Genomic DNA, 23,455 nt, shown 5'->3' on the forward strand with positions numbered 1-23,455 from the left:
CATTGCCAGGTGTGACCCATAAAGCAAAAAAAAAAAAAGACAACACAGACTTCTCCAGAGTGGAAGAAAGCTAGCATAGAGCGAGATAAGCAAGCATGATGTATGTTCAAGGGAACATGGACTTGAAGAACATTTCCTGAATGGCTTTCTAGAGGAGGTTTTATACAGTTACTCCAAATGTTTTCTCTCCCCCCCCTCAGTTCTCTGCATTCATACATACATAAATACATATTAATTTGAGCATGAACACAGGAAAGGCTTGCACGCTTGATGATCTTTTCATGATCTAATCCCTACACTGTTGATGGTCTTCATAATCTCCTAGATTCTTGTGTTGCTTCTCCTTTTCTGAGGGGCACACCTTTCCTGGGTGGGGCTCTGGATTTCTACATCTGGGTGGCACCTCAATTTCTCTCTTCAAAGAGCTCAAGATTGAGGGGGTCCAGGAATGCTGGGAACATTAGTGGCAGAAAATGTGCACTGGTGGAGAGATGGGTACTTGATCATTGTATGACTGAAACGCAAGCATGAAAGTTTGTAAGCCTGTAACTGTACCTCATGGTGATTCACTAATTAAAAAAAATCCTCAATATTTAATATTTCACTGTGAAGCATTTGGGGAATTGGACACATTAGCTTCACATGTTCTTTGTTCATGACAACGTTATCAGTGAGAGAGGAAAGTGTAAATAGGGTAATATATTTTCCTGACAAGGATTCTAACTACAGGGGAAAGGGAAAAGGGAACATTTCCTATTCCAATTTTTTATGACTTTAAAAAATATCCAAAATGGCAGAGCTCAAATAAAAAGTTGAATGCAAAATAAAAAACAAACAAACAAACAAAACAAAGAGCTCAAGATTTGCATGTCAAAGGGATATGGTCTTCATGACTTTGGGCTACTTCAGGTCTTTCCTCAATTTTTGTATCATATCCCAAAAGCACATTACCCAGGGCCCCCTACTTATCTGCCTGCAACAATAACCCAAAGCTAAAAGGCAAAATGGAAGAAAGAAAGAAAGAAAGAAAGAAAGAAAGAAAGAAAGAAAGAAAGAAAGAAAGAAAGAAAGAAAGAAAGAAAGAGAGAGAGAAAGAAAGAGAGAGAGAAAGAAAGAGAGAGAGAAAGAGAAAGAAAGAAAGAAAGAAAGAAAGAAAGAAAGAAAGAAAGAAAGAAAGAAAGAAAGAAAGAAAGAAAGAAAGAAAGAAAGAAAGAAAGAAAGAAAGAAAGAAAGAAAGAAAGAGGCTGGAGCATAGCACAGCGGCGGGTAGGGCGTTTGCCTTGCATGCAGCTGATCCAGGTTCGATTCCCAGCATCCCATATGGTCCCCTGAGCACCACCAGGAATAATTCCTGAGTGCAGAGCCAGGAGTAACCCCTGAGCATCACTGGGTGTTACCCAAAAAGCAAAAATAAAAAAATAAAAAAAGAGAGAGAGAGAGAAAGAAAGAGAAAGAAATCGAGCGAACATTATTCTCAACTTCAGTGTTGACCATACGGAGTTAATTTTGTCAGAGTGCACTTCTGGGAAAGTGCAAGAACGAAAAGATATGATCTCATTCTAAAAGTAACTCTGCTGATGTGAGGGGGTAGCCAAGTCATTATCTCATGATGATTATTTTAGCAACTTTTATTTTTTGGCCACACCTGATGATGCTCAGGGGTTACTCCCAGTTTTGCACTCAGGAATTACTCCTGATGGTGCATATGGGATGCTGGGGACCAAACACAGGTCAGCTGTGCAAGGCAATTGCCCTACCCCTGTACTATCTCTCCAGCCCCAATATTCTAGTAACTTGTAAGCATGACAGGGACTTGTGGACTTGCCGAGTGCTTCCTTTACTTTTCACCCACAGAGGGCTTTTTTGTTTTGTTTCCCTTTGATGGGGTAGGGGAGGGAAAGCTGTGTTCCAGAGGGCTAGGGACCCCACCTGGTAATTCTCAGCAATTCAGTACTGAGCCTTAGAAAAGCCATGCATCTCTTAGGCCCCATGGTGCCAGGATGACCTTGGCTCCCAGCAGTTCTCAGGGTCCTCCAGGGCCACACCTAGCAGTGCTTGAGGGACTGTGTGGTATGGCAAGGCATGTACCTTGACCCTTGTACTATTTCTCAGCCCTTTTTTTAAAATAGGTTCCACCCACCCCCATAGGCCTGGTACGTGCCAGGCATGTGCTCTGTCACTTGAGCCTTTTCCCCAGGCTTCACCTTTACCCATAAGGCCATGTGAAGGTAAAGTAGACCGTTTTTCTTCTTCTTCTTCTTCTTTTTTTTTTTTTTTTGCTTTTTGGGTCACACCCGGCGATGCTCAGGAGTTACTCCTGGCTCATGCACTCAGAAATTACTCCTGGTGGTGCTCAGAGGTCCATATGTGATGCTGAAAATTGAACCCGGGTTGGCGGTATGCAAGGCAAATGCCCTACCTGCTGTGCTATCGCTCCAGCCCCTTAAAGTAGACCATTTCTAAGCAGAACAAAATGAGACACTTGTGGGTTGTTGTTTTTTCCTTTGTTTTCTGCCCTACATACATACCCGTGACTCCCAAGAGTGCACCTCCAACCCAAACTCTCCCGAGCTCAAAACTTGTATCTATTTCTACCTACTTCCTTGAGAGCTCCCGTGTATGTTTCAGAGCATTTTAAGCTTCCCAATTCAAAACTGAGCCCTCAGTGTCCCCTAAAGTAAAACAGTAAACTGATCCGCACCATCCTCCTTCATTAAGCTCCCTTCTCTGGACCTGAGAGGGAGCTCAAGAGGCTCAGTGTGGACTCTGCAGGCAGGACGCCATGGTTTAATCCTGAAACCCTGAGCACCGCCAGGAGTGATCTCTAAGCACAGAGCCAGGAGTAGTTCCTAAACTCCACTGGGGGCAGCCCCAAACCCAATAATAAAATAATACTAAGGGACTGGAGTGATAGCACAGTGGGTAGGGCGTTTGCCTTGCATGCAGCTGACCTGAGTTCGAGTCCCAGCATCCCACATGGTCCCCTGAGCACTAGCAGGAGTATTTCCTGAGTGCACAGCCAGGAGTAACCCCCGTGCATCGCTGGGTGTGACCATAAAAAGCAAAAAAAAAAAAAAAAAAAGAATTAAAAAAATTAAACCAAAAATTATTATAACAATATATATAATATAATATTAACAATCTCCCTCTCCCTCATCATTCCATTTCTCACATCCGATTTAGCACTGAGTCTGAGATCTAACCTCCAAACACCGTCTTAAATGTGCCTGTTTCTCCTCATCTCCACTGCCACCACAAACATCTGGCAGCCAAGTCACTAGCATCTCACACTGGAATGATGAGTCTCCCAACTGTCTCCCTAGATTTGCTCTTGACATTTTTCTTGTTTCTTTTTCTTTTCCTTGTAGTGCCAGAGGCTGAACCTAAGCCCCGGGCTCAGTGCCCACAGTCCACTGCACGCCCTCTACCATCTCAGAGAGGCTCACGCAACATTTTAATTTTAATTAAAATATACAAATTGAATAACATTTTCTGATATAATTTTCAACTTCTTCCCATTACTCTTTTTTTTTAGATAAGACATATTCATTTTATTTCAAAGACAGGGAAATACAAGCTCTTGGAGTTAGAGTTGTTTCTGAAGACTCGAACCACTTAAGTAATAAACTGACAATTTCACGTTTCTCTCTAGGCCCTGTCCCTCCAACACTTTAAAAAGATTTTTTTTTTAATTGAATCACTGTGAGATAGTTACAAAGTTTTCATGATTGAGTTTCAGTCATACAATGATTGAACACCCATCTCTTCAGCTGTGTACATTTTCCACACCAATGTCCCTGGTATCCCTCCCACCACTTTCCCCCACTCCAATCCATGCCTCTATGGCAGGTAATTTCCTTCTTACTCTCTACTTTTGGGCATTATGGTTTGCAATACAAATACTGATCATGTCATCATGTTTGGTCATTATGTTTGGTCCTTTATCTACCTTTAGCACACATCTCTCATCCCGTCTTCCCATTACTCTTAAAACACAACCTAATCTTCTTACCTTTGGCCTCCTAAGACTGATATTAGACTTTTATCTCCCCACCTTTATCTCTATACTCTCCTCCCTTCCTTCAGTTCCTTCTAGAGAAAGTCCGTTCTTGTCTTGGGATTTCACAATTCTGTTCCCTCCCCTATTGCTTATCTGATTGCTCCCACTCATCCTTTCATAATCAAACCTTACCTCTGAGATCTGTCCTGATTCCCCTGATTCACAATTGAAGCTAGGTTTCTCTTTTCCTTTTCTTCTCTCTTATCACACATTGTACTTTTCCTTCAGATCTCCTCTCTCTCCTTCTCTCTGTGTGTGTCTCTCTCTCTTCCCTCTTCCTCTTCTCTCTCTCTCTCTCTCTCTCTCTCTCTCTCTCTCTCTCTCTCTCTCTCTCTCTCTCTCTCTCTCTCTCTCTCTCCAAAGCAGTGGTACTCCACTGCTAAGCTATATCCCCTGCAACTTTTACTATATTTGATAAATATTCATTTGGGTTTCCCTCAGCTTAATTCATATGAGGCCTTCGTGAGATGGTTTATTAGTTCCAAGATTGTAAACCTAAGCAAAGTCAAACTCAGTTTTCATGACTGTTGCCGACCCTTCTTATTTATCCACCTCAGCCCTTTTAAAACAATGGAGTGCAACATGGCAAAGGCCCTGAAATAAACAGTGGAGGCAGTGAGTGCTGGAGAATTCTGCCCTGTGTGCTAGAAGTAGCTTCAACTCTGGGTAAGAGAAATTCAAGTTAAGGCTACCGGTAGTAACGGCAGCTATTTCAGCCCACAAGCCCCCTTCCAACCTCCCCTATCACTCTCCACTGCTAATGTGCACTTTTCCTCTTCGGGCAACATACCACCAACAATCAAACAAAGAGGATTGTGACATGTACTCTGAAGGAGACCGCTGTTCCCGGGACCCCAACCCAGTCGCTGGAAGCTGGCTTTGAGTTCCATGCAGGCCCACGTGGCCTCCCCCCGACCCAGCCCTGGGGGTCACAACATCCAGCGCACGGAAGCCCAAGCTTCCGTACAGTAATATGGCAGCCCCTGAAGACGTCGCCCACAGCAGCGTCTGCCGTACAGAATGGCCGCCCCTAGGGAGCGCCCCGCCCCAGCTCCGGCCTGACCTCCGGAAGTGCCTGTTTGAAACACCCGCCGCGGCCGACCTGGCGGGCGGAGTGGCAGTTGCTGCCGAGCATGTTTTGAAACCGAGCGACGTGGACCAGAGTCAGGAGCCGCAGGAGCCGCTAGAGCCGCTGGAGCCGCAGGAGCCACTGGAGCTGCTGGAGCCGCAGGAGCCGCAGGAGCCGCTGGAGCCGCTGGAGCCGCTGGAACTGCAGGAGCCGCAGGAACCGCTGGAGCCGTTGGAGCCGCTGGAGCCTCAGGAGCCGCAGGAGCCGCAGGAGCCGCTGGAGCCTGGGTTCGGCTCTCCGACGGGTGGCGAGGACTAGGCTGGATGCGGGGCGCAGGGGACACCGACGGGATGGTCTCTCCTCTCTGCTCGGGTTCCCTCGCCCGGCGCCGGGTAACGTTCACTTTGCGCTTTCCAGGGTCCAGCCGAGCCACCTCCTTGCCATGGCCAGCGTGGTTAAGACTGTGCACACTCTGCAGCCCCGCCCGGTGCTGAGCAGCGGCCACCCCGCTGGTGGGTGAACACGCCTCCCGCCCCCACCCCACCCCACCCCCAGCCACCCCATCTCTCCCAGCGGTCGGGCGCGGCGTTTGGGGGAACAAATCAGTGACAGGGAAAGAGAGCCGCGGACAGGGACGCGGACTTGGAAGAAGCGGGCGGTTAAGGATTAAAATGGGCATTAAAGGAAGCACCAAGTCGGGGAACCTGCCCTGTGTCCCTCAATCCCCTCCCCAATTCTGACAGTGCTGCAATTCGCTGTTTAGATTATTGGGGGGTGAGGGGGGTAGCCAGCGGTGCTCAGAGCTGTTCCTGGCTCTGCACTCGGGGTCACTCCCGGCGATGCTGGGGCGGGTGGGGGGACTGACTCTATGGGGTGCCCGGGTTGACGTGTTGAGAAACGCGGTTCTGGGATCTCTAGTTCTCAAATCGCCTAATCTAGAGATTAGGACGTGAAATAAATTTCAAGCAGCAGAACCTGTTGGCATCTTTTAAGCAGCTGGCCAGGGCGATTCTGAGCAGCTGGTGAGGTGGGATTCGTCTGTGATGTAACTAAGCTCTTGGGGGGAGCACATTAGCGCCTCTGCAGGGAATTCCCGCATCCTAGGGCAGCGTGGCAGGCGGAGGGTGAGGATGTGACTTCAATCATTTAACTGTTTTTTTCTGTCTTATTTGTTGAGGAAAAATCAGTTGACTAGAGTGTGAGAATGGCCTTGTTTTAGTTCAGTGCACCATACCCCACCTCCGTAAGAACTTTTTTTGTTTTTTTAAATTTGCTTCTTTCCGGGGGCCGGAGCGATAGCACAGCGGGTAGGGCGTTTGCCTTGCACTCGGCGGACCCAGGTTCGATCCCCGGCATCCCATATGGTCCCCCAAGCACCGCCAGGAGTAATTCCTGAGTGCAGAGCCAGGAGTAACCCCTGAGCATCACTGGGTGTGACCCAAAAAGCAAAAAAAAAAAAAAAATTGCTTCTTTCCCAGGTAGTTTATTCTGACATAGGGACACGAATTGGTTTTAGTGTTTTGAATAGGTTAAGGTAAATACATGGTGGGTGGCGGGGGGGGGGGGGGGGGGGTTTGCAGAGAATCCAGGTGTAAGAAAAAATAATAGAAAAACAGGTCCCCTGCTCTAAACACCAGCCATCCAGTTCCCCTCCATAATGTCTCTCAAAGGTGACAGTTTGTTAAATCCTGCAAAATCTTTCCTACAAATCAAAATTAAGCCTTGGGCTCTTGAAAAAAAATTCATTATTGGAAACAACTCCAGACAGTGAAGAATATTAATTATGATCAATTTACTATTTCTTTATACAGGTAGGTTTGTTCCTCTACTAATAGCTTATTAATACTTGAGAGAAAAGGTAAATACATTCCCCAAAGTGACCTCTTTACTCCACGCAACCCCAAAAAAGAATCTTTTGGGGCTGGAGAGATAATACAGCAGATAGGGTGTTTGCCTTTCATGCAGCTGACCCAGGTTGGATCTGTGGAACCACATATGGTCCCCTGGGCACCACCAGGAGTAATTCCTGAGTGCAGAGCCAGGAGTAAGCTCTGCGTACTGCTGGGTGTGGCCCAAAACCAAACAAATCCTTTTGGCTTTGGGTGAGGCTCACTGGAACAGAACACGGCTCCTGTGTAGGAAGGAGGCCCTGGACTCACTTAGGTTAGGCCAAGCCTGGCGAGAGGCATGGTCATTTCACAGTGATGTCAGTGAAAGTCTGAGTAGAAAAGCACCTGTGTGTGCCCTGCTCCTGCACAAGTCACTTGCTTTTGCTATTACTATCACTATCATCCCATTAATTATCAATTTGCCCTAGCGGGCGCCAGTAACATCTCCATTCATCCTAGCTCTAAGATTTTAGCAGCCTCTCTTTATTCGTTCTTCCCAGCGGTGCCGCATTGGAGGCTCTTTCAGGGTAAGGGGAATGAGACCCATCATTGTCACTTATTTGGCATGTTGAATATGCCACGGAGAGCTTGCCAGGCTCTGCTGTGTGGGTAGGATGCTCTCGATACCTTACCAGGTTCTCTGAGAGGGAGAAGTAGGCTGTAAGAGGTCTTCGGGGAACGTTGTTTTATAGTCTCTGGATCTTGGCCATTGATGGGATTACACAGGGGTGAGGGGGGGTTGGGGGCAGCGGCAGTTTGTGGGTGTGGCTGCCAAGCTAATAGAAAATGGGGGGTCTGGATGGAGGAAGCCCAGTCCCAATCCGAGCAGGCTTGGAGATCTCAGCCCCGGCTTCCACACACCTGGGTTCCTCTGCCAGTTCCTTCATGCGTGAGGCTCGTCCGAATGTGTGGAGAGGGGCCTTGAGCATGGCTGTGGCTATGGAATATAATAGTATGCGGTGAAAGGCTGGCCTGAGGGCTAGCAGGACGGTGATCTTATCAGGGCTTGGCAAAGCTCATTCTTTGGATCTGGCAGAAACCCAGCAAGTAGACCAGCACAGAATGCCTCATCGGCCACCTCTGAGGAAGAGAGACATGACTGGAGCAGTTTAGAGATGCTCTGTGGAATAGCCCATGGAAGTAAGAAAGTTCCATGTAGCCAGTGGGCAAGTTCTGGTGCCAGTGTGCCAGGTACTATGCTGGGCAGTGAGGCCATGAAGAGGTTAAAGTAGTTAGGAGGAGAATCCAGACAACTAAGGAACAGTGAAAGAAGAAGCTTCGGAGAGTTGTGCTGTGTGGTGGTTGGTTTGGTCCCGTGTTTGGTGAAAGGTTCTGAGTGTATTGCCCACTGATTTTCCCACTGCCCCATTCAGCTCTCTACTTGGGTCTGTATCTGCTCTGTGTGTGTGTGTGTGTGTGTGTGTGTGTGTGTTTTGGTGGTGCTTGGGGGTTACTCCTGGCCCTGCACCTGCACTTGGGAATCACCCCTGGTGGTGCTCAGGCAACCATATGGGATGCTGGGTATCAAACCTAGGTCGGCTACATGCAAGGCAAGTGCCTTACCTGCTGGACTGTCTCCAGCCCCCATATCTGCTTTCTCCACATCCATGCCTGTGAGTTCACAAAGTAAACCGTGGGGGCTGCTGCTGCAACCCACCTGTACATGTGCATTTGGTGTCCCTGAGCCACCTCCCCACCTCCCCAGGGCTCCAACTGAGAGACAAAAAGATGGGGACCACATTTCACATTTCCTGATGGTGAAAATGGCCCATTTAATGCAGAGTTGCTAGCATACTTATAGGACATCTGAAAAGGGAGGTTGAGGTAAGGACCTAGATGTGATTGATCACTTACATAGATAAACATTTGTCAGAGGAAATTCTCTTGGGGAGATCAACTCAAGAAGACATTCTGTCTCCAAGGGACATCTACATTGCTTTTATCTTTCCCTCTAGTTGTACAAGTTATCAGTACTTGCAGTTGTTTGGATAAGCACAGTAAGAGACAAAGATCCCAACACTTAGTTCTCTGGGCTCTGAGTGCAAGCAAGGCTTTTACCGTAAATCCCAGACGTAAGTCCTCAGGCCAGTTTGGCTTGTCCTTCCCATGGGGGTCCTGTCTCAAGTTGTAACAGTTTGCATCAAGACCATGCATTTATGCTTTCTAGAATGTCCCATTTCGATGCCAGGTAACTTTGCCACTCGCCCTGGGTCCATCCGAGTCCCACGGAGGGCCCTCCCTATATGGGGTGTTAGGAGCTACAGCAACTGAAGCCTAAGTCTAGTAATTATGCCCAGGACCAGATATATTTCAGAGTCCATCACTCCCAAATATTAGGAGCATTACATTAATGGTATTTCTGTGTTTAACCAAAGAATATTGCTCTATAGTAAAATATAAAAAGGCTATAGGGGAAATAGAAAAGCAGGTACAAATATACAGCACTTCAAATACAAAGCAGTACAAATACAAGTTCAGAGTTACCAGAAAGTTTTGGCTTACAAGTAATCAAGACTGACATGGGGAACTGCGGCAATGAGAGGTAAAATACAAGGGAAAGGTTAAAGATAAACTTTAACTAAGTTAGGGATGCTAGCAAGGGCATGTTAAACTTCCCTGGGAGGAAGAAAGGGGGCAACTCACTGATGAAGCCTAGAGCAGGTACGGTCAGTATCCAACACATGCCTATACCTACTTGGCCATTCTGTTTAATATGTCTTCAGGTTTTTGTCTACTCACACACTGCACCCTCAGCTTTAAGAATTTTGATTTCACTGGGGCTGGAGCGATAGCATGGTGGGTAGGGCGTTTGCCTTGCATGCAGCCGACCCGGGCTCAATTCCCAGCATCCCATATGGTTCCCTGAGCACCGCCAGGGGTAATTCTTGAGTGCAGAGCCAGGAATAACCCCTGAGCATCACTGGGTGTGACCAAAAAAGAAAAAAAATTTTTTTTGATTTCAGGGGCAGAAAGTACAGTGGGTAAGGTGCTCTGCATATGGCTGACACAGGTGCAATGCCCAGCACTCTGTATGATCCCTCAAGTACTACCAGCAGAATTAGGAATAAGCCCTGAGCACCCCTGGGTGTGGTCCTTCTAGTTTATTTTTTTGGTTCTGTCCCCCATTCCTTTAGAATTTTATTCTTATTTTTTGTTTTGTTTTGTTTTTTTGTCTTGTTTTTGGAAGGCCACCCCTGGCAGTGCTCCAGGATTACTCCCGGCTCTGTGCTCAGGGGACCATATGGGATACTGGGGATCACAGCCAGATTGGCCGAGTGTAAGGCAAGCACCCTATCCATTGTACTATTGCACAGGCTCCCAAAGTTCTATCTTCTGAGTTCAGCTTCACCAGTTGACATTGGCAGAATGAAATTGCAGGTTCACGAGAGTTTGGAATGACTCGCTTCTAGAGGCTGTGAACGTTGACGGTCATCTATATCACACTCCTGTTTCTTTCCACAGACGTGAAAACTCGAGGTGTCTCTAAGAGCCTCTTACCTGTCAAGTGCAAAGAAGTCGATGTTTCCAAGCCTCTTTATTCAGGGGCTTCAGAGAATGATGTCACAAAAACCATCAAACTGAGACGAGAGACTGGGTAAGTCAGATCCTTGGTATCCCATTAAAACATCTTGCTGGAAATTGCCTGGTACCAGAAAAATTGAAAATGGGAGCGGGGGGCGGGGCAGGGAAGCATTGGATGGGTGAACACCGGCCCCTGAACCTCCGCCAGGGGCTCAGAGCTACGAAACACTGCTGACGCATTTGTCAGTTTGTCTTGTGCTGGGAGACAGCTCAGTGGGCTTATGCTCATGCTTTGCATGGTGTGGGTCTGGGTTCGATCCCTGATGGCATATGGTCCCCAGGCGCTGAGCCTGAATAGCCCCTGAGCACCACCAAATATAACCCAAATCTGGAACAAAACAAAACACTCTTTCTTCTTCTGAGAATTGTAAGAGGTGCTTCTTCCTCTCCAGCACTGTCTTGGTGTATGTACTGGGCAAACGCCTGCCCCAGGGATTCACCCAGGGTACTGTGTGTGTTGCCCCATCCACTGCTCAGTCCCCTCTTGTGAGGTTGGACGTGTTGACCTCACCCTTTGGGTAGATCTGTCAGACGATCAGGTGGTCGGGAGGGGGAGCTCCTCGTCTTTTTCAATAGTTTGGACTGAAATACAAAAGGTTGGGCTTGGTTTCTTACCACTGGAGTTTTGAGTCATTTCTTTTTGTTTTGTTTTGTTTTGTTGTGACGGGGGGGGGGGGGGGGGGGCGGCCCGCTTGGGCCACACCTGGTGGTGCTCAGGGATTACTCCTGGCAGGGACTGAAGCAGGCTCAGCTGTGTGCAAGGCCTGCGTCTCAGCTCCATACTAGCTCTCTGACCTTCATCTCTGGTTCTTGGCAAACCGGACTCATTGTTTTGCCTCTGTCCCAATACATGCCTGTGAGTCTCTCTCTCTTTTTTTTTTTTTTAATTTATTTGTATATAGTGTTTTTATTTTTTTTCCCATATATATATTTTTTAATTTATTCTTTTATTGAATCACTATGTGGATAGTTACAAAGCTTTCAGGTTTAAGTCTCAGTTATACAATGCTCGAACACCCATCCCTTCACCAGTGCACATATTCCACCACCAAGAATCACAGTATACTCCCCCTCCCCCCCACCTCCCCAGCCCCCCACCCCGCATGTGTAACTGGTAAATTTCACTTTACTGTGAGTCTCTTAATTCATGATTTGTGTTTGCTTTTTCAGGCAGGTGAAAGCTACGGAAGCTGCCATCAAGAAGAACGTCAAAAAGGGGTCAGTTGGGGCTGGAGCGATAGCATAGCGGGTAGGGCATTTGCCTTGCACGTAGCCAATCCGGGTTCGATTCCCAGCATCCCATATGGTCCTCCCCAGCACCGCCAGGAGTAACTCCTGTGCATTGCCGGGTGTGACCCAAAAAAGCAAAATAAGTAAATAAAATTAAATTAAAAGGGGTCAGTAGCTCACACTCAACCTCTGCATCAGTGCTATGGACCTCAGTCATGGTTTTCCATCATTGTGCAGTCTGAGTATCACCCCAGAAACAGGATGGAATTTTTAAGAATTTTAGGAAATTTTAGGACTACTTTTAGGAAATTTTAGGAGGTGCAGCCTTGTTTGAGAACCAGACAGGAGCTTTTGGGGCTCCAAGCCAGGACCTGAAACCAAGCCCAGCTAGTTTCAAACCAAGCCCTTCGAGAGGAAGGTCAGGCTTTCAGGGCCTTTGACTGCTTGTGGTGTGTGAGCTGGGAAGAAATATTGCTGTGTTGCTGAACTAGAAAATGGTCCCTCTCACTCAGGGAAGGCCAGCTCAGACACTTTGCCGTCTTGAACACTGAAAGACGTAAGCTGAAAAGTTTACAGAACTAGATTATCATTGAAAACCTCTGATTTTGGAGAGTTTTTGCTTTATGTGTGTGGGTGGCTTAGGGCCCACACCTGACAGTGCTTGAGTCACTCCCGGCTCTGTGCTCAGGGCTTGCTCCTGGGGATCCTTGGGGCCTTTATGTGGTGCTAAGGAGCAAACCCAGGTCTCCTGCGTACAACGCATGTGTTCAGGGCTGGCATGATAGCACAGCAAGTAGGGCATTTGCCTTGCACGCAGCTGACCCGGGTTCAATTCCCAGCATCCCATATGGTCCCCTGAGCACCACCAGGGGTAATTCTGAGTGCAGAGTCAGGAGCAACCTCTGTGTATCACCGGGTGCAACCCAAAAAGCAAAAAAACAAAAAACAAAAACACAATGCATGTGTTTAGCCTGCTAAGCCATCTCTCCAGTCCCGATCTGAAAGAGAGCTCAGATTGCAGAATGTTGTCAAGAAGGACTCAGAGGGATAAGGAGGTGACTCGGTGGTCGAGCACATGGTTCCTTGGGTTTGATCACTGGCACACTCCTTTCCACTCCCCCCCGCCATGTAAAAGGACTCAATTTCAGAAAGAAAGTTTAATAGGAGCTGGAGAGATAGTACAACAGGTAGGGTGCGTGCCTTGCACATGGATTACCTAGGTTTGATCCCTGGCATCCCATATTCCCTGAGCCCTCCAGTTGTGAACCTTGAGCATCACCAGGTGTGGCCCCCCTCCAAAATAAAAGAGAAATAGAGTTTAATATTGGGGTCCAGAAGGAGGGGCAGAGGGGCTGGAGCGACAGCACAGCGGTTAGGGCGTTTGCCTTGCACGCAGCCGACCCGGTTCAATTCCCAGCATCCCATATGGTTCCCTGAGCACTGCCAGGAGTAATTCTTGAGTGCATGAGCCAGGAGTAACCCCTGTGCATTTCTGAGTATGACCCAAAAAGAAAAAAAAAAAAGAGGAGCAGAGTCCTTGGAAAGGCCCAGAAATGGCTCAGTGGTCCAGCGGAGTGACAGTCCATGGCCTTGAGTCCCCGCTGAGAGGAGGAAGAAAGACCTAAATATTACGGGTGGCCATTGTTGTTCTAGAGTCTAAATGTCTGCTATGTCAGTAGCTGCCTGACAAACTCTGCACAGTTGTTTTTTTGTTTTTTTATTTGCTTTTTGGGTCACACCTGGCGATGCACAGGGATTACTCCTGGCTTTGCACTCAGGAATCACTCCTGGCGGTGCTCAGGGGACCATATGGGATGCTGGGAATCGAACTCGGGTCGGCCGCGTGCAAGGCAAACGCCCTACCCGCTGTGCTATTGCTCCAGCCCCAACTCTGCACAGTTTTATCTGTATCTTCACCGCAATTAGGAGATGCTGTATTATCCTAATTCCAGAAATGAGAAAACCACCTCAGAGATGGTGCAACTCCCAGAAATTCTCTCTCTCACACACACACACACACACACACATACACACACACACACACACACACACACACACACACACACACACACACTCCCCCCTTTGTAACAAAGCCAGGACTCAAACCCTGTGTGACTGCACTGCCTGGGCGCTTTACCCTTCACCTCTTCTTACACGTGCAATCGTCATCACAGGTGCAAACCAGAGGGGAAGCAGACGTCAGAGGAGGAACCCCTGGACAGAAACCAGCTCTCAGAGACCATCAACAAGCAGTTGCACCAGAAGCTGACTGAGATCCGGGTGAGGACTCCCTTGGCCCTCTGCCCTCTGCTTTGGTGGGGTGGCACCTGCGGGAGCAGGCTTGGCATGCCCAGGTGCCCTGGGAAAGAGAGGGGGCCTGGCCTGTGCTGTGGTGGTCCCTCCTGGGGAGTGGGCAGACCCAATGTGCACGCCTGTCCCCCTTCAGGGAGAACTGAAGAAGCTGACCCAACGGGTGGAGCTGCTGGAGAAGTTTCAGGACAACTGTTTGGCAATTTTGGAGTGCAAAAGCGATGACTCCTCAGGTAAGGGCACACAGTCTCCGGGCCAGCAGAGTTTACCCCTCTCCCTGGCGAGCCGGGAGACCAAGCGTCTGTTGGCCTCCTCTGTGCAGGGCTGGTCTGCACAGGCCTTGTTCTCTTGTGATGTTGACAGCCTGGCCAACAGAATTTCAAACGGCCGTGGAGAGAGTGTCATCTGGACACTTACTTATATCACTAATTTTGGTTTGGGGGTCACACCTAGCAGCACTCCAGGCTGACTCCGGGCTTTCTGCTCAGGGGTCAGCCCTAGCAGGGCCCAGGATCAAACCCGGTTCAGCTGTGTGCAAGGCAAGTGCTTTCGCCCCTGTACTATCTCTCTGTCCCTTGGGGAACCATGGGCCACCAGGGATCAGATCTGGGCTTTCTGCATGTAAAGCACCTGCTCCAGCTGTGGTGAATGTGCAGAGGGAAAATGTATCTGCATGTGCCTATGTACCCACATGTGTCCGAAAGGCATTCTATTTGTGTACATTCTTTATACTCTGGTTCTTTAATATTTCTGGAATTGGTTTTGTTTTACAGAAAAAAAAAGTAACAGTAATAAGGGTTGGAGAGATAGCACAGAAGTTAAGGTATTTGCCTTGCATGGGGCCTAGCACTGCCAGGAGTGAGCTCTGAGCACCATCTGGTGTGGCCCAAATCCTACTTCCAAATAAGTAAATACGCAACATTGATAAAGCAGAGGACCAAGTGGTTTCCTGTCCATGCTTAAAGTCATCTTGCCTTAAGTGGCCAGATTTATTTATTTATTTTATGTAAGTTTCTTGTGTATCTTCTGTATGAAATGACTATCATGAGTGGAAAAGGAGAGGAATAAAGGAGAAAGGTTTCACACCCTTCAGTTCAGTTGTGATGCCTAAAAAATCAGTGGGAAAAAAATAAAATCAGTGGGAAGTGGACCAGACTGGCAGGGCCTAAGGCTGTTAGCGTGGAAGCACTTACATTATATTTCACACACTTCATGTGTCGTCATACTACAGAAGCACTTACACTTATTTCACTCTTTCGATGTGTCATTATATTGCTAAAGACATACTGTTTCATCATTTATTGTTAAGAATCCTTTTCCTTAGACTTGGCATAAATTTCTGTGGTATACTGTTAGTGTTGTAATTTGTGTCCTAGTTGCAATGAAAATTGCTGAACTGGGGCTGGAGTGATAGCACAGCGGGTAGGGTGTTTGCCTTGCACGCAGCCAACCCGGGTTTGAATCCCAGCATCCCATATGGTCCCCTGAGCACTGCCAGGGGTGGTTCCTGAGTGCACAGCCAGGAGTAATCCCTGTGCATCGCCAGGTGCGACCCAAAAAGAAAAAAAAAAAAATTGCTGAACTGCATCAATTGTGGGATGTGGAGAAGGGGCAGGTGTAAAAGCATGCTGCCCCACCTGTGCAGCTCTCCCCCCCCCCCGCCCCCCCGTCACTTCCTAGATCACTCATTTGATGCCATAGTGACTTTGCACACAGGTCAGACATAATTTCTTTCAAGGTATAAAGGTAACTTTCCCGGGTGGAAAGAAAAAGAATTGTTTCAAGGCTTCCTAAATGTGCTAACAAGCAGACCTAATTGACTTATGCAAATATAAGTCTTCTAATAAGCAGAATCATGATGGTTAAACTGTAATTCCTGAGCTGGAGAGAGAGTGCAGGAGGTAAGATTCTTGCCGTGCATTCAGCTTGCATGAGTTCCTAGCACTGCATATGGTTCAGTCCCCAGCATCACATATAGTTCCTTGAGCACCAACAGGAATGATCCCTGAGCACAGACCCAGGAATAGCCCCTTGTACCCTGTGGACCATCCCCCTGGAAAAAAAAATACTCACATAAAAACAAAACCTGTAATTCCTGTTTGAACATTGTCCCAAAAGAGTAGTCCTTAGCAGTAAATATGACCGTGAGAGAAAATGTTTAAAAAGTAAAGAAGGCGGGGCTGGAGCAATAGCATGGCGGGTAGGGCGTTTGTCTTGCATGCAGCTGACCCAGGTTCGATTCCCAGCATCCCACATGGTCCCCTGAGCACCTCCAGGAGTAATTCCTTAGTGCATGAGCCAGGAGTAACCCCTGTGCATTGCCGGGTGTGACCCAAAAAGAAAAAAAAAAAAGTAAAGAAGCCTCAGAATGGAGGAGCCTGAGAATATCCAGAGAAGAGACCCAGGTTTTTTAGAATTATTTGAAACTGACTTTTTTTTTTGGGGGGGTGGGAGTAATCACACCCGGAGATGCACAGGTGTTACTCCTGGCTCTGCACTCAGGAATCACTCCTGGCGGTGCTCAGGGGACCATATGGGATGCTGGGATCGAACCCGGGTCAGGCACGTGCAAGGCAAATGCCCTGTCCACTGTGCTATCGCTCCAGCCCCTACACTGACTTTTAATGCCATTACTTAACCTCTTGTGTATAGTCCTTGGGCCAGATATTATAGGGAGTATAATATCGAATGTGGCTTACCCCAATTCAATCCCTGACATTCGTATAGTCCCCCAAACACCACCAGGCAAGATCCAAACTTACCCCATCCCCCTAGAAGGATATATTCCACAGGTTGGAGAGATAGTACTGGTATAAGGCTCTTGCCTTGCATACAGCCCTCCCCATTGCGGTCCTGGGCACCATATTCGGTCCCTTGAGCACTGAGCCAGGAGAATCCCTGAGCACCATAAGGTCTGGCCCTCAAACAAAAACAAAGAAGGGGATATATCCATTCTAGTCACCATAAACCTTTTTTTGTATGATTTTTATTCATTATGCATATGCACTAGTATACAAAAGAGCAATTTTTAAAAATTATTTTTTATTTAGTCACTGTGAAATACAGTTACAAAGTTTTCATATTTGATCCACCACCAAACCCCCGCATACCCCCCTCCCATTCCCCCTCTGCCTGTGTGGCAGACATTTTTCACTTTACTCTTTCCTTACTTTGATTACATTCAATTTTCAACAGGAATCTCACTATTATTATTTGGAAGTTTTCCTCCAACAGTCAGACATGCTGGATGGCATCAATAGATTGTATGTTTTCATTTTTCAGAAAAGGTAACGCGGCCGCTAATGCAGCCGTGCGGTTTGGAGATGTCCCAGTCCCGAATCCCGGAGCCGTGTTAGTTTCTGCTCAGTGTCACTGGGGCTCCATCTGGAGAAGGCGTACCGGTTGTACCTCCTCCGTCTGGCTCCCCAGTGCTGCTGGCCCGGTCTAGGGTCCGGAGCATTCTCCGGCCTGCATGGCTTACCGGAACACCCGGATTCTTCTCCAAAAGAGCAATTTTTTTTTTTTTCTTTTCGGGTCACACCCAGCGATGCTCAGGGGTTACTCCTGGCTTTGCACTCAGGAATTACTCCTGGCGGTGCTTGGGGGACCATATGGGATGCTCCGGCCCCCAAAAGAGCAATTTTTAAGGTCGACGGAGATAACTCTAAAGGCTGCAGCACATATTTTGCTTATGGAGGGCTCAGGTTTGATCCCATGACCTTCAAGCACTGCTGGGTGTAGCCCGAAAACAAAACCAATAAATTTTTTCCCTTAGTGTGAGGGTTTTGTTTGCTTATGGGCCACACCCGGGGGAGTGCTCAGGGCTTACTCCCAGCTCTATGCTCAAGAAGTCACTCCTGGCCAAGGAATCACTCCTGGTGGTGCTTGGAGAACCATACGTGATGCTGGTGACTGAACCTTTCTCAGCCCTACCCTCTTGTATATTATCTCTCCAGCCCTCAAACCAACCATTTTTAACGCCTGAAATGTTCTTTTAAGGTTTTGCATAGTATAAACATAACCCAGAAATTCAGCCTATGCATTTTCTTTGGACACGTTTTCTGCTGGAGGAAGTAGGGTTGAGATCATCACCAACCAGAGAAGAAGGGGTGGCGAGCTTGGGAGGGCAGGCAGGTGACTGCCAAGGAAAATGCTGGGGGGAGGGCATGCGCCAACCTGGGTTCGATTCCTAGCATCCCATATGGTTCCTGGAGCTCCTCCAGGAGTGATTCCTGAGTGGAGAGTAAGGAGTAACCCCTGAGCATCACTGCGTGTGACCCCCCAAAAAAGCCAAAAAAATTATAAAAGAAAGAAGAAAAAGCTGGTGGGAGGCTGGAAACGGACAGAAGTTTCCCTCATGAGTACTCCTGGGATTCCTTTTCCTGCACCTGAGGCACGGTTCCCTGAGTGAAGCTCACTCATGGTTGTTTCCATCGGTTTTAGGCTGTGAGGAGGCCCTGTCAGCCCAGCCAGATTCCACCGCAGATCACACGGACTCAATGGTAAGGACTGGGAGGGAGCGAGCAAGACCGGGGTGGATTCTGCTGTCTTCTCAGCAAGAAGCAGCTTTTCCTAGTGGCTGGGATGAGGAATGTGCACCCAGACGGCATGGGACAGGAAAGGTGGCTGTGCTGACAGAGAAGACTGTGTCTGGGGCTGAGAATGTGGCCCAAGTGGTAAAGCACAGGTGTGAGGCCCACGCCCCACCCAAGCTGAGCAGGACGGGGTATATCCCTGGTGTCCTCTTTCCCCCAAGCCTGAGCTCTGCTGGGTGTGGTTCTCCGAGCAGCAGAAAACAGTAAACAGAAAACAGTAACAAAAAAAACAAATGAGGCTGCTTTGCCTTGCATACAGCTGACCCGGTTTGATTCCCAGCATCCCATATGGTCCCCTGAGCACTGCCAGGGGTAATTCCTGAGTGCAGAGCCAGGAGTAACCCTTGAGCATAGCCAGGTGTGACCCAAAAAGAAAAAAACAACAACAGCAACAACAAATGAGCTCTCAGTTGAAAATGTACTACTGTACCCCAGATAAATAAGGGGTTGAACCGAGAATACAGCAGACATAGGGAACTTTCCTTGCATGAGTCAACTCTGGTTCTATCCCAGCACTCCATATGGTCCTCTGAGCCCCACCAGGAGTTAGCCCTGAGCACCACCTGGTGCTGCTACAGAACAAGCTTAAATGTCCAGTACTGATGTGTTTGTGAGAGATAGCACGTGGAATGGGTCAGGGCTGGGAGTGAGTGGCAGGGGTGTCAGCATTCATTTCTTCTTTAAGAAAGTTTTTGTGGGGGGCTGGAGCAATAGCACAGCAGGTAGGGTGTTTGCCTTACACGTGGCCAACCCAGGTTCGATTCCCAGCATCCCATATGGTCCCGTGAGCACCGCCAGGAGTAATTCCTGAGTGCAGAGCCAGGAGTAACCCCTATGCATCGCTGGGTGTGACCCAAAAAGCAAAAAAAAAAAAAAAAGTTTTTGTATTTGTTTTGTTTTGTTTTTGGCTTTTTGGGTCACATTTGATAATGCTCAGAAATTACTCCTGGTGGTGCTCAGGGGATCATGTGTATTTATTGGGATGAGATCCCAGGGATTGAACCGGGGCCGGCCCCGTGCAAGGCAAATACCCTCCCCACTACGCTATTGGACCAGGCCCAAGTTTTCATGTTTTAACAAAGAGCTACACCTTTTTATGTTCTTCTAGTTGCTGTTAGAAACTTTGCAAGATGAGCTGAAGCTCTTTAACGAAACGGCCAGAAAGCAGATGGAGGAATTACAGGTGAGAGCAGACATCACAAGGAAAGATTTCCACCCCTGGGCACAAGCAATAGCACCAGGGCGCTTCCCTTGCTTGCAGCGGACCCAGGTTCCTTCCTCAGCATCCCATATGGTCCCCTCAACTCCAGCCTTCCACTAGTGGATCTCTGAACACCACCAGCTGTAGCCCCAAAACCAGAAAAATATATTATTATTCCTTGCATGATAGATTTTGGGAGGGCTCTTATTTATCTTTATTTTTCATAAAATTTTAATGATTTTAGATGTGTAAAAGTGCAAGTAACACGAGAGTTCAATTTTTCTAATATTATATGTTAATATTTTATATATAATATAAATTTCTTTGTTATATTTATGTATATTTATATATAAGTCTATATATATAAATATATAATATAAATTTGTTCACATTAAGATACCAACACTGAGGCCAGAGAGAGAGTACAGTGGGTAGTGTACTTGCCTGCCACCGACCCGAGGTTAATCCCCTGAACCATGTATGGTCCCCTGAGTACTGCCTGGAGGGAGTGATCCCTGAGTGTAGAGTCAGAAATATACCCAGAGCACTACTGGGCACGGTCCAAAAACTCACAAAAAAGGAAGTCAACATTGAGGATCAGAGAGTACAGGGGTTATGGTGCTTGTGTTGCACATGACTGGACCTGGGTTTGGTGCCAGCACCACCCAGTATGATCCCTGAGCACAGAGCCAGGAGTAAGCCAAGACTTGGGCCCCTCTAAGTGTGGCCCAAACAAACCAAATGTCCCAACATGATGCAATTTTAGGAAGCAAGCTTTAAAGCATCCTAGAATATCACTATTTTGTTTCTTACTGATTTTCTCTTTCTGTACTAAACATTCTAGGAATTGGCATCTCTGCCAAGAATAGATAGTGTGACCCTGGTTGCTCAAAATTGAATGCCGAGTGAGGCATGCTAAATCCTTCCCTGGGGACTTGTAGTCTCAAGGAGACCTATAGCCAGAGAGCCCAATGCTGAGGCTTGGGACTGCAGCTGAATTGCTGGGCACGATCACGGCCTGTTGCTCCGCTTCCTAGAGGGTGCCACTGCGCCTGGTTAGTGGGAATCTGTAGTAGAGGGACAGTTCTGTAACCAGAACAAGTAAGCAAGTCTAAGACCACACACAGGACTTGTCAAGATTCCAGAAGTCCATCTCAGTGCAACAGAAGCATAATGTGCTGCTGCAGTATTCTCTTTCCTGTGTGGTTAAATGTAAGTGTTATGGCTTCCTTTTTGTTTTTGTTTTTGTTCTACACCTGGCAGTGCTCAGGGCTTACTCCTGCCTCTGCACTCAGAAATTAGTCCTAGCACGCTCAGGAGACCATATGGGATGCTTGGGATCGAACCCGGGCTGGCTGCGTGCAGGGCAAGCAGGCACCCTACCCGCTGTGCTGTCTCTCAGCCCCTTACGACTTCTTTTGAATGCCTATCATTGCAGGCCTTAAAAGTCAAGTTGAAGATGAAAGAAGAGGAGCGAGCTCGGTTCTTAGAGCAGCAGACCTTATGTAATGGTCAGATAAATGATTTCACAACAGTACTTGAAGAAATAGAGCAGCTTTTAGAAATGTGATCAAAAGTAAGTGGCCAGATGGCTCCTCTTGGGGATAACCTCGCAGAGGAGCTGGTCAGGGCATCCGCTTCTTGACCGTGACTTTTCGGGACTCATCATGAGAATGAACCGTTTCCGCAGTAAGACTAAGGGCAGCATATGCCCAAACGACAGTTGCTCCTTTAAGTAAGTGTTCACAGTCTTCAGCTCTCCTGAACCTCTCACAAGTTGTGAAGGCCTGAAGAAGAGGGCCTGGGAGCTTGGCTCAACCATGGAGACGTAAGCCAGCCACAGCCAGAGCATCCCTCACACCAGACAGTGCAGGAATAAAGCCGTAATTGTACAGTGGAGCACAGGAGACATCTTTGATGCCCCTTCCCGTGTGGGACTCATGGTCTTCTCTTGGTTGGGCGTCTGGAACCTATTTTGAGTCAGACTCCTTGCCTCCGACTGCCATGAAGACACAGGTAAGAAAGGAGCAGCCTGACTCGGAGCAGCCTGACTCAGCTCCCTGTATGACCTTGCGAAACGGCTGCCACTCCTGGATTTCTCCCTCTAATTACGCAAGAACATCCGCATCTTGTCCTTGCCTATTGGCAATTGTGAAAGTTTCAGGAGGACTGTGTCTGCTGGTTCTTACGAGACCCCACATTGAAACATTCTCTGCGCCTGTTACCCTGTGCATGATTTCAAACAAATAACCGTAGCTAACCCACTCCCCTGCTTTGTCCTTTAAATCGCCCTGTGAACCCCATCCTGGGTAATAATACACATTTGAACTGCTCCTTGGTTGCGGACCCAGGTTATGATCCCTCTTTCCAAATAAACAATTTTATTATAGCAGATCATTGCTGAGTCAGCAGACTCTGTACCTCACTTTCAACTTAGGAACTTGAAGTTAACTGGAAATGACTTAAGAGAGCTGGAGAGTACAGGGGTAAGGCCACTGCCTTACCTTGCACATGGCCAACCCCAGCTTAATTCCCAGCACCACATATGATCCTCTGAGCACTGCCAGAAGTGACCCTGAGCACTATTGATTATGAATTAAAAATCAAAGAAGGAAGAAGAGGCTTAATAAATGGGATGAGTTATAATTTATACATCATGTGGGGCTATTCTTCCCCCCCCCCAATGTTTGAGTCACCTCTGGTGGTGTTCAGTGCCTGGGGTTCTCTTTCATTGGTGCTTGGGACCATGCAATGCCAGGGATCAAACCCAGATGCCTGCATGCAGTTCTTACTCAGTCTGTTGAACTATCTTCCAGGTCCCATACCTTGGAGCTTTAATTTTTTTTCTTTTCTTTTCTCTTCTTTTCTTTTCTTTTCTTTTCTTTTCTTTTCTTTTCTTTTCTTTTTTCTTTTCTTTTCTTTTTTGCTTTTTGGGTCACACCCAGCGATGCACAGGGATTACTTCTGGCTTCCTGGCTTTTCACTCAGGAATTACTCCTGGCGGTGCTCGGGGGACCATATGGGATGCTGGGAATTGAATCCTGGTCGGCCGCGTTCAAGGCAAACGCCCTACCTGCTGTGCTGTCACTCCAGCCCCTTGTTTTCCTTTTTATTTATTTTCTTCCCACACCTCCCCACCTTGGAGCTTTTAACTACATTTTGTTATTAAGTGTTGTCTTTTTAAAAAGTCGAGCCAAGTTTGATTCACAGTACTGTAGGAAAAATCTTAACCTTTCAAATGAATCTTAACATACCCACCAACAAAGTAACAAGCAAAATTTTTTAAAATAAGTATTTCTGTTACTATTCATGTTGCAGAATAGAGAAGTGAATAGGCTTTTAATCTAAATATGCCCACCAACTACTGTTGAACTAACTCAGTTAACAAGTTCAAGATTGGGGTGGGGAGATAGTCCGAAGGGCAGAGCGTGCACATGCTTTGCATGGGAGGCTTAAGTTCAGTCCCCTGCACACATGGTTTGTACTGCTGGATTTTTAGGGTTTTATTTGTTGTTTGTT

General features: G+C 47.5%; 1 protein-coding gene across 1 annotated transcript; it reads left to right on the plus strand.

The window, feature by feature from the left end:
• Window positions 1-4,927: 4,927 nt before the first annotated feature.
• KNSTRN (kinetochore localized astrin (SPAG5) binding protein) lies at window positions 4,928-21,969 on the plus strand. The gene is made up of 9 exons (XM_055131908.1): window positions 4,928-5,416; window positions 5,547-5,641; window positions 10,481-10,613; window positions 11,771-11,818; window positions 14,005-14,110; window positions 14,277-14,373; window positions 18,584-18,642; window positions 19,844-19,918; window positions 21,375-21,969. The coding sequence occupies exons 1-9, from the start codon at window positions 5,034-5,036 to the stop codon at window positions 21,504-21,506; spliced, it is 1,128 nt and encodes a 375-aa protein (XP_054987883.1). The 5' UTR covers window positions 4,928-5,033; the 3' UTR covers window positions 21,507-21,969.
• The last annotated feature ends 1,486 nt before the right edge of the window (window positions 21,970-23,455 follow it).

Source organism: Sorex araneus, chromosome 3, assembly GCF_027595985.1.
Source record: "Sorex araneus isolate mSorAra2 chromosome 3, mSorAra2.pri, whole genome shotgun sequence".
In the NCBI taxonomy this organism is placed as follows: domain Eukaryota; kingdom Metazoa; phylum Chordata; class Mammalia; order Eulipotyphla; family Soricidae; genus Sorex; species Sorex araneus.